This window comes from Perna viridis, chromosome 5, assembly GCF_037379345.1.
Source record: "Perna viridis isolate PV_CMFRI_1.1 ecotype Kerala chromosome 5, ASM3737934v1, whole genome shotgun sequence".
Lineage (NCBI taxonomy): Eukaryota > Metazoa > Mollusca > Bivalvia > Mytilida > Mytilidae > Perna > Perna viridis.
The window spans coordinates 13,946,125-13,957,244 of NC_142449.1; the positions used below are offsets into that span (position 1 = coordinate 13,946,125).

The window sequence follows — 11,120 nt, forward strand, 5'->3', positions numbered from 1 at the left end:
TCATGTGTACACATTGACGGTCCAACAAGCGGCAATTTTGACAACTTCGAAACATTCGTACTCAAAAGTGTATACAAATGCGAATATGCAAACTCATATACTGAAGAGTGTTGTTTCTAGGACTAAAATAGCTGACCTAAGGGCGGTTTTGGAGAGATGGGGATGGCTTGAACAAGAAGTCGAACAAGTCAATGTGAAACAAACAAAAAGGGAAATTGCCATAAACCTCGTTGATATATGTGATGTATGTCACTGACCCTGCAATCTTTTTAATTTGGATATTGATATGTTTTGGTCAGATCAGGGACAATAACTAATTGGTTGATGTTATCTTAATTGGCATATATTATCCTTAATTACCATATTATATGACCCACCAATTGACATTTAATGTTGGGCAGTGCATACATGTGACGAAGTCATTCCTTCAAAACTGGAGATTTATCATTTTTTAGCTGTAGATTTGGTTTGAAAACTGGAGGTTTTTTATCAGCGCTTTTTTTTCGCGGCGTAACAAGTTAAATATGTGTGAAACTTATGAAAACCTTGTATTAAGTCTGTTTCCGTGAGAAAAAACGCTGAGTACTCTATTCGAATATTTGGAAAGACCTTTTTGATTAAGTAACACTTGGACATTTTAATGATTTTATTTATTATTGACAATATTTACATAACAAGAACAGCATAAATATCTTAATATTTAAAAGTGTCATTATTACTACATTTGTAATTATCTACTATTAATTAAATAATTTTCATTTAAATATTGTCACTATGTGCAATTGCTACAATTGCATAAATATGCATCAAACTGTTTTCATTTCAAATAGTCATTACTGGCTTGGCACCACTTTAACTTTGTCTTCCAGGCAGCATTCAATTTGGAACAGTACTTTGCTTTCTTGGCAGGAGGTGCTGAAGATAAAATATTATGTTTCGGCATTTTGACGGTCGATGATCGTGAGAGTGCTTCAAATAGAAAAATTCACTTAATTCCTCCATTGACTTGGATAAAAAAAAGAAAGAAAAAAAACAAGCCATACTTTGAGTCAATTTCATTTTCAGTGAATGCATGGTCAACGTTTCCATAACTATCAAAGATCATATGTCCCGCATCAATATTTACACCAGTCCCAATTGTCGGTAATAAATCGTTTAATCAATTAAGCATGTGCCACTAAATCTTTGAATAATTGTCAATCATCTCCTGTTGTTATATAATCATCACTCATCTTTTAAATTAAGTCTCATTGATAACCACTAAAGCTTCTAAATTACTCTTTATGACCCTAATAAACGGTAATTAACATGTTCACCTGTTACCCGAGATCAACCGGAAATGTCATTATTCGATCCTCTCAGGTTTTTTTGTTCAGTAAATTAAAAAAATGGCTTCCAAAATTTGTTTTTACGGTATAAAGTTTGGAAAGCGGTAGATTTTCTGTTTCAACGGTAGAACGGTAGGAAGGTTCTAATTCCGGTAGAATTGAACTACCACCGGTAGGTTCACATGTATGGCAGTGGCTGCTTGTCCACGCATTGGAGGACTGGAAGCCTCTACAGTCTAATCTACACATCTGGTTTGAATCAATTGCAAACAGAATCATGATGTAAACACTTCATTTGCATTAGAGATGTGGCAATTGTAAGAAATTCATTTTAATGTACTAAATGATTCAATTACAAAATGTACAATGAAAGTTATTCAATCGTATCTAATGTAACAAATATTGATTTATAAATTATTCAGAATTAAGACAAAATATACATTTAACAAACTTGAAAGACAATTTTAAACAAATATAACAAGAATAGGTATGGTGCATAATAACCCCACCGGCATGAAAAAGTTAGTCTCAAGTTTGCACATCCAGAAAGATTGTTTCTGCACATGATTCAGTCTGGCATATTTTAGCTCATAATGCTGTCATTCCAGACAGCAATCACAAGCTAGTGAGTCTTGGTGAGGCAATTTCTCCTTACATGTGAAACATGTCCATTCGCAATGGTCCTTTGTAGAAACTAAAATTTAAGAACGTCCCATGCATCAGCACTGAAGTACGTTTTAATGTGTTGGATATTCACATTTTCTTCATATTTTTATTACAAATTTTTTAAACATCTGTAAAGGCAATGCATTGACTTTGACACCAGACATCATAACTTCTGTGACTTGTTCTGTGTCTGACCAATGTAAAATCCATCCATTTCAAGCACGGCTTGCCCCAACTATAGTATACCAAATATGCAGCCCGACTAGTATAAAACACAAAAAGAACACTGTCCAATTTATTAAATGTTTGTGAACCCATTAATAGTAGTAGATTTGTGGACAAGTTCAACAATATTTTCTTAACGAATCCCACGTTTACGTTGTAATTCCAAAAGTTATGGACACAAATCGGATGTATGGATGATTAACCTGAAGAGGCTTCCCATCCATGAATGCATGGACAAGGAGCAACTGCCTTGATGTTGTTTTCTCAAAATAAAATCTCCAAATGAATTTAGTGCAATATTTTGAATATGGGGAGGGGGGGGCGAAGTTTAGCCAAATATTTATATGTCAATTGGTTGGTCTTATTATAGGTCATTAATGATATGGTGTTTTTAATTAAGAGACCATCCACTAATTTTTTGGTGGTTATCCCTGACCTGTTGGTAAAAACATTGTGTTCTTTGGTTAGAATTTTTTAGGCGTGATTTTTACAACATTTCAAACCCTTCATTGTCCAAATTTCTTTCAGTTGGTATATCGATATGTCAGGTTTGGGTCAGAACGATGTGCATTACAAAAAATTGGGTAATAGCAATATCATGGAGTTTAATAGATTTCAAACTACGTCAGGTTCAAATCATGCATGTCTCACTTACCTACATGTACATATTTAGTTTAATTCCAAATACTTTTAAATCATAGTCAATACAAAATTTTGTTTTGAAAATTTTACATGAGAGTAATCTATTTCCATGTTAAGGTTGAATTACACTTATAATTACATATCTTATGTTTCTGTTTCAGCAAAAAGATAGCCTTTCAAAAGATGTGTATGGTGAATTAGATCTTATTTGTAAGTGCATAATGTAGTAAAATTGTAACAGCTTAAATAGCAATGTTCCATAGAATATTAATTGATTACATGTGTACAGAGAAGCGGTAGTGTTGTCAAGTATAAAACACATATTTTGAACGTTGAAGGAATAAATTAGTTCCTGTTGATGGATCAGCTGGCTGACTTGCCTTCTTGTAGCACATTTGAAATCTGGCTCAGCATTCTGTTTGGTACAAAGCTAAGACTATTCAACTGACCCAGTTGTGAAAATTCTTGCCCTGAAATACATCTTTGTAAATGAACTTGAAGCTACAATTACAAACAATAAATCAGGCAATATAAGAAATATTAATTAGTACATGTACTTGTAATTATGTACTATGTTTTAAATTTTATGTACATGTAAACCATATTTACTTGAAGTTGTCACTCGAAGTATTAGTCAGAAAGTGAAGTATTCTGACAATTCTTATTAAAATACTTGTGACATTTTTTAAATCCAAATTACTATGTAATTATGTTGATATAAAGTATTACAGTGGTTGTCATCATTTTGTAGGTACACAGGAATATTCAGCTAGAAAACAATGGAGTGTTTACTTGATGGAAAAGAATGATGGTAATAATATATTCCAATAAATTTATGTTAAATGGGCAAAAATGTGAAAATATATTTAACACTCCCTAATTAAAAGTGTTTAAAAAGTAGAAAATTTTAATCAAACAGTGACTGCCCTATGAAAGAAATTTTGGAAGTGGCCTTTATCAGCAGTCTGTCTCCCACCAGAACTTGAAGCAAAGAAAAATAGTCTCTATTTTAAACAGATTCAGAGAATATCTTAATGAAAACCATGTCTTGATTGTTTCTTAATTACATAAAATGTGAGTTTGAAGATATAATTTTTTGACAGAAGTCTTTTGAAGTTCAAACGCTCTAGGACTGTTACAAGTTGAAGAAAGAGCAAACTTTTAGTGGCCTACAAGAGCATTATGTCAACTTTGTTTCACTGTATTTTAATGCAGCAAATAATTTAAAGATTTTATATTTATGTTTAAGAAAGTTTTTTTGTAAACTTACCCTTGATAGGAAATGTCCGACCCTCTCATCAATCCAAGCATAGCTAAAAAAAATGAGATCATTCAAATGAGCTTGTTTTTGTTTACTAACTCTGTTGTCATTATTGGTAGTATATAGGTAATAGTTAGTGTTTATCTGTTTATATTTTACAATAGATGTGTAGTTCCTTCTTTAAAAATTATTACAGAGCATTTCATAAGTGATTGTAACTTATCCAACCCACAGAAACTGAAGAAAAAACTTAGAAGAGAAATTACAGTGTTTTTTGAAAGGGTGAGTAGCTCTGGTAAATTTTGTATCACTCAAATTGGTGTTAAATTGGGTATATTTATATTAAAAACAAGTTTTCATACACTAGAAATTATAGTTCCAACTACTTCATTGTTGATTTTTGGTAATATGAGAACTGATTGATGCAGACTACAAGTGCAAATCACCACCACCCCCACCCCCCCCCCCCAATTTGTCCCAAAAACAAGTTAAAATTTTATTGAGTTAAACTATTTTCATGGAATTTGTTTTGAATGGTATTTTTCAATGGTTGCTTCTTATGAATTTTCTTGTTGGTCAACTTTCTTTACAATGTTAAGTAACACTCCAGTAAATAATCATGCAAAATGTGATACATGGTTGGAAAGCCTTCATATTTTTACTTTCGATATTTGGTTGAAAATGCTTAAGTAAACATAAAATTTAATGTGACTTTTCATAGAACTCTTGTTCATAAGAGATAAAAATTAAATAAAATGCACTAAAAAATCCAAAATTAAGGGATATAACTTTGTAAATGACACTAAAATACAATAGATACTTCAGTTTTCAGATTTTCAGTGTGAATTATCTCCTTAAAGCATACAGATTGTAATAATTAATTATACATTTCATCATGTGAATCTATAAAGCAACTTAGTAACAAAGATAAAAATCTGTGACCTTTTTGGGGTGTATCACATTTTACATAATTTGCATGCTTCTTACAGAGACTGGTTGTTATATTATAAAATTTCTGTTAGTTTCATCAGATGTCAAAACCTGATTTTGTATCACCATACCTTTAATTAAAAAGATACATGTAGTTTAAAACCTTATTTATATTTTAACCTCAATTAATCTTATAAAATCATGAAAGATACTGTTTAATGTGCTATCTGCATTTGTTTATCAAGGGAAGAGAATTTAAAATTTGTACGATGCAGAACACTAACCTTTTTTCTGTATAAAAGATTGAGCATTATTTCGTCATTTAGAAGGGATGATATGTGGTTTTATATGATGATAAACAATTTACATGATAAAGACTTTGAACAAAACAATTTATGAGGAGGAGGATTTTGTCAGTTCCCAGAATAAGGTTACACAATTAACATTTTTAATTACTTTAATATGAGGATCATTGGCTATGTGTGTTAGAAGAAATTGAACACTGTAAATGTATTAAGTTTGGCGGTTGCTACTTTTCACAAATTCTGTCAAGTGAACATAATCGTGGGTATCAATTTTTGCGGTTTCAAAAAATCATTAGTGTAATATTATGTCAAATAATCCATTTCGAGGGTACTATTTTTCAAGGTTTTCTGCCCATTGCAAAAAAATGATACTCATGTTAACAATGTCATTTACCTATTATTCCGTTTTTTGAGTCAGAATTATACATTTATGACTGCATTATTTCAGTGTTTCTATTTACATTATACTCAATTACATGATTTGGTAAAATCATTATTCTGACAGTATATAACAAGCTTACTGTGATACTGGTGATTATAACTGTCTTCATCTTCACCATTATATCGTAGTATTGGACATAAGCTGTTTTTTTTTTCTTCAGGAGAATGTTGTCTCAGTAAGAATGCTGAACGGTGTCCTGTGGATCAGGATATTTATACAGAGTGGTCCAAACAATGTTTATAGGAACAGTGACTCTGTCTACATTATATATTATCCCAGGACACAATACTTACTGATGAGTAACTTTAAAAAGTCTGTACAGGAGTATTTATTCCAGGTACCCTACATTTTATGTGTGTATGTTAAAAGTTTATTATACACCACTTAATGAGTGCATGGTAAATCACCTTGTCTGTCTATCTATTCAAATGTTGTCACAGTCAGCTTCAAATGGATGGATTGATTTCAAATTTGGTGTGTGACTTTATACGGATGGGGCATATGATTTTAGTGATTTTTGATGCTCTCTAATGTGAAGTTCCTGTTTCATGGGATTTAGCCATTTATATGGAATGATACAGAAAATTTTGTCAGTCCTGATTGATGAATTGATTTCAAATTTGGTGTATGGCTTTATATATATGGAACATAGCTATTTTGGATGCTCTCCAATATCAACTTCCTGTACGAGTGGGGGTATAACTAGCACAATAACGCACGTAACTTCATGTTTGTGTAGACATATAGTAAAATCAACTTAATTATTTTATTAGTTTAAGATCTTTCAGATTTCATGAAGGAGACGTGTGTCCAATAACAGTTTAATTTTACATACATGTACATATATTTGATAAAGAGACACTATTATTTTTAAATAATAAATGTGTTTTAAATATTGTTGTGTTCATCAACATTGCTTTGTACCATAAAAGCAATGCAGTTTCCCAATATTTTCGTGCATTGCACTTTGGTGACTGGGTCCCTGCTGATCGTCATTAATATACATGTTGTTTGTAAGAGTACTTGTTTGATAAAATTTCACCAACAGTTCTATGTTGAACTGGTAAATCCCTGAACAATGTGAAATAATCTGTAATTTGCTGCTGTGTGCTTTTAGGGTGTATAGCAGCATAGTCTACAATTTCTGTTTTTTTGACGAAATTCCAAAATATTTTGCTTCCTTTTAGGTGTAAACATGTTGAACAAATTAATAACACCAGTTTTATCCAACTTTATTCAGAATGCAAACTAATTAGTCTGGAATTGTAAAATTATATCGCAACGAAAATATAAGTGTGTTTTCATGACAATGTTTTAATTACTTTGACAGCTTATTGTAATCATCCTGACATGTTGTTTATTTACCTTATTACAACCTTATAGTTCTGTTATCAGTTTTAACTTACTTATTGGCTTTGTGATTTAGGTTACTTTATTGAGGTTATTTTACCGTTACAATTCTTTTATTTACTGTATCTTTACTTCTGAATTTGCCAATTTCCACTTTGTTTGTTAACCGCGTAAAATCATCCTTGAAAAATAATACACAAAATATCTCAAATATATCAAATTGAAGCGGAGAAACCTCTTAAAGAAAAGTGTAAATGGAATGACGGATAAGGTGATTGCAGTATACTTGTAGCACTAATGAGTAGGGATGTAGTATTGTTTGATCCAACAGTTACCAACCACAGCTTGTGAAGAGCATGTAGACAAAACTTTGAATATCTAATTGAAATAAGTAAGGCATGCACATGCAGTAATTACAATAAAAATTATTCATACTGGATATTATTGTAGAGTCTGCAGAATGTGATGGGATGTGACAAAGTAACACCTATCTTATTGACTGGATCTCATTATGAATCACTTATCCAACTTGCTCTAGAGAAGAAAAGTCAGGTACAGTACAGTACACACATAATTGGTTTTAGGAATATTTTAATTTGTCATCAAGGGATGTTGAGATTGACTAGTTGAGTTGAGTATTTCTGAGAGTATTATTGAGAATAAGTAAACGGTTCAACTCTCATGTGTTGTTTTTAGCTTACTGGTAGTTTTAAACAGATTTTTTTGTACATAAAATGGACAAAAATAAATCCTAGTAATATGTTTCTGAATTTTCACCAATTTTTTTTTTCATCCCCATCCCCCACAACATGGATAGAGGCAATCACTGACTGTGAAAGAAACTTTTGATAAAAATGTATCATTCAGCCTATCACATTTTTCATGATTTTGTTAAGAAACAGGATTTAGTTACTAAAAGGCTATGATAATTTTATGCAGGAACTGACAGGTTGTGTTTAGATCATGAGAAAGTGGTTGTGATTCAAGACAAAGACAGCTGTGAAAATGATCATAACAGTTAAATTAAATGTCAATATTTATCATGTTTATTTTTTTGTTTACATGTTTTGCACTTTATTTTTCATTTAATGGTAGGGAGGATTCAGTAAGTTTAGACACCAACAAGTCCAGAACCTTCCTTTACTTAAGAAAAAGCCAGAGAAAAGAAAAGGTAAGATTAGAGCTAGGGAAAAATTACTGCAATGAAGTGGTCATAATTAAGCACTATTTTATGACAATGATATTTTGTTAGATTTGAGATGATCACATAATCATTTTCCTAAAATTAGAACCAAAATAATTTTTCAATAACTATGATTTGTGTTCTTATTGAAATTGAAGACTTCTTTTTTTTTCTTTTTTCAGTGGGGCTGGTATTTTGCATTTTTAAAAGCAAAACTGTTGCATATGAAATATGTGTCATAAGTCAACCATGAAAATAATTGGAAAATTATTATTGCATCCATGAAATCCTTTTTCTCAAACCTCTAATTCCCCGTGCAGGTCCGGGTGTTTAAAAGAATAGGTCTGCAGCAGCGCTAACTTGTTGTAAAAAGGCGACTAAATAGTGCTCAGAAACCTAGCCAGGGGTTAGGCACTCTGCCCACAGAACAACTGGGATGTGTGCCCCATGTGGTGGAGTGGGGTACCCCTGGCATGTTACATGCTTGGGTTGTCAGGCTATAATACGGAAAACCTGACCGCAAACCATAGTGGTGCACCGTGTTGGGAAAGATGCCACGTTCCTCGCACGTTAAAGAACCCTGCTATGGTATTCGATAGGAGTAGGAACCTTTGCGCTCCGCCACAGGAGGCTAAATTGCCCGACCTTACCCATCCCCCCTTTTTCTAGTGGCAATCAAAATTTGTCGACCCTGTTGTCCTTGTGACCCATCCTTTTTTTTATCATTTCATGTTCATTTTATCATCCATTTCATGTTCATTGTCTGAATATAGCTGAAATATTGCTGCTCGAACGTTAAACCCCAACAAACAAAAACAAACATGTTCATCGTCTGAATATAGCTGAAATATTGCTGCTCGGACGTTAAACCCCAACAAACAAACAAACAATCAAACCTCTAATAGTGTAAGAACAATTTCCATGACATGCGAGCCTCTTGGTCTTTTTTAGCCCCTCTGTTTGAGAGAGATCCAAACATTACATGTGAAGAAGAAGGTGTTAAAAGACGAAGACTAAAAGACCTAGAGGAATGTTTTGGACCAAATGAACAACCCAAACTGGAGAAATTAGAGTTCAAGGTAAGTATATTTTTTTTAAGTTACATAAACATTGCATTGCGAAATATATTTTTAGTCTCTAGTCAAATAAAGCTACTTTCTTTTTTTTTATTACCTCTTCATAACTGTTTGTTTGTTGGGGTTTAACGTCCGAGCAGCAATATTTCAGCTATATTCAGACGATCTTCATAACTTCATTTTGTGCAATCAATAAATGCTATTAATGGGTTTGACTTTGTGCCTGGGTTTGTTCTTTGGCTGATTCATACCAAAGACCTATAAATTGGAAGTCACTACTTCTCCATCTACCAGGGTCTGCATGGTTGGATCAAATATTCTCATCATGTAATATATGAAATTCTGCTATAGGACATTAAACCACATCCAATGAAGAAAACATTCTTGTTTGGATTGGTCAAACTTAAGGTTCGTACATAAGTATTTCTTTTGGAGAACGTTTTACTCTGTTGTATATCAAGGGCAAAGATTTAAGTCGCAGGGTAAACTTAGTGAGTGCATGTAATGCTGGATGTTATCTTTGTTGCTATAGCTATGTTCAGGCTGATGAGAGGCCTTGAGCTGACATTTTCATGCCGTGGGGGTTGTTATCTCTCCGACATATTCACCATATCCATTCTCGTTATACATGTATTATATCTGTTGGTGGCTTTACATTCTTTTGTGTGATTTTAATTTTAATGGAATATACATGTATTAAGAAAGTCCTTTATATTGATCAAAATGGTTTTAAGTTAAATTGCTTAGCAAAATAATGTAGTACACTTCTTAAGTATGAAATCCTGTTTGTTTCTGCTACAATTGACAAAAAAATGAAATAAAGTGGTAAGAAATAGGATAATTGGAAAACAAAATACACCAAGTTATTGTCAAATATTGATTATAAATAATCTTTTACATTGTAGGTTTAAAAAAAACTAAGAATTTAGATTTAAAAAAATCTATGCACTTGCCAATTAATTTGAACCTGTTTTAGGTTGCAGTCAAATTTCGAGGAACAACTACTTTACCACCAGCAGATGAGTCAAACAGACCTTTCCATTGCAGAGTCAAATTTGAAGGTCATTCAGTCATTGATGGAATCAGGAATATGGCTGAATGTGGACTTGTTGATTTACCCTTACCAAAGTACCTTGCATCTGTACATACCCTGGGAAAGAACCATATAAAACTGGCTGATAAGTCCACACAACAACAAAGCCAAGACAAGCAGTCTACAACTGTACGAAATGAAAACTCTCCTGCTCGAAACACAAGGTCAAAATCTAGGAGAAGGAGCAGTAAAAAAATCTAAGTCATAGAAAATTATACATTGGCTTGAGACATGTATTGTTATCCTTCTGTCACACTTTGGACAACTGCCAAAACACCTTTGGAATTTCCATGAAACTTTAGCTAACTGATTAAATAATACAAGTTTTTATAAATTTCTAGTTTTACATTTTCCAGTTATTGGACAATGACGCAAAACCTCTTATCATCAATTCCAATGAAACTGGGACAATTTTTTCCTTATAGACAAGCTAAATGGGAATATGGGTAGCATACACTGAAGGCAAAGTCATTATTGTTACAATATATGATTATATATCTGTTCATTAAAAAAAAATGGATTGATGACGCTACAAAAGTTTCTGGACTGCTTCAAACAACAACTGTTTTGCTCATGGTACAGTTCATCTTTTTTTTTGTTTTTTTGGGGGGATATTTGT

The 11,120-nt window shown here is 32.5% G+C and overlaps 1 protein-coding gene across 1 annotated transcript; it reads left to right on the forward strand.

The window, feature by feature from the left end:
• On the forward strand, nt 1-10,835 carry LOC148616133 (centromere protein N-like). The gene is made up of 9 exons (XM_088582845.1): nt 1-244; nt 3,023-3,071; nt 3,613-3,672; nt 4,319-4,404; nt 5,960-6,136; nt 7,600-7,701; nt 8,245-8,320; nt 9,284-9,411; nt 10,385-10,835. The coding sequence occupies exons 1-9, from the start codon at nt 86-88 to the stop codon at nt 10,700-10,702; spliced, it is 1,155 nt and encodes a 384-aa protein (XP_088438971.1). The 5' UTR covers nt 1-85; the 3' UTR covers nt 10,703-10,835.
• Nucleotides 10,836-11,120: the final 285 nt, after the last annotated feature.

What these genes read in the sequence shown, in the direction of transcription:
- LOC148616133 (XM_088582845.1), top strand. Translation starts at nt 86, where the DNA reads ATGCAAACTCATATACTGAAGAGTGTTGTTTCTAGGACTAAAATAGCT. An exon ending in ACCTCGTTGATATATGTGAT is followed by an intron (nt 245 to 3,022) that starts GTATGTCACTGA and finishes TTTCTGTTTCAG; the next exon opens with CAAAAAGATAGCCTTTCAAA. An exon ending in TGGTGAATTAGATCTTATTT is followed by an intron (nt 3,072 to 3,612) that starts GTAAGTGCATAA and finishes ATCATTTTGTAG; the next exon opens with GTACACAGGAATATTCAGCT.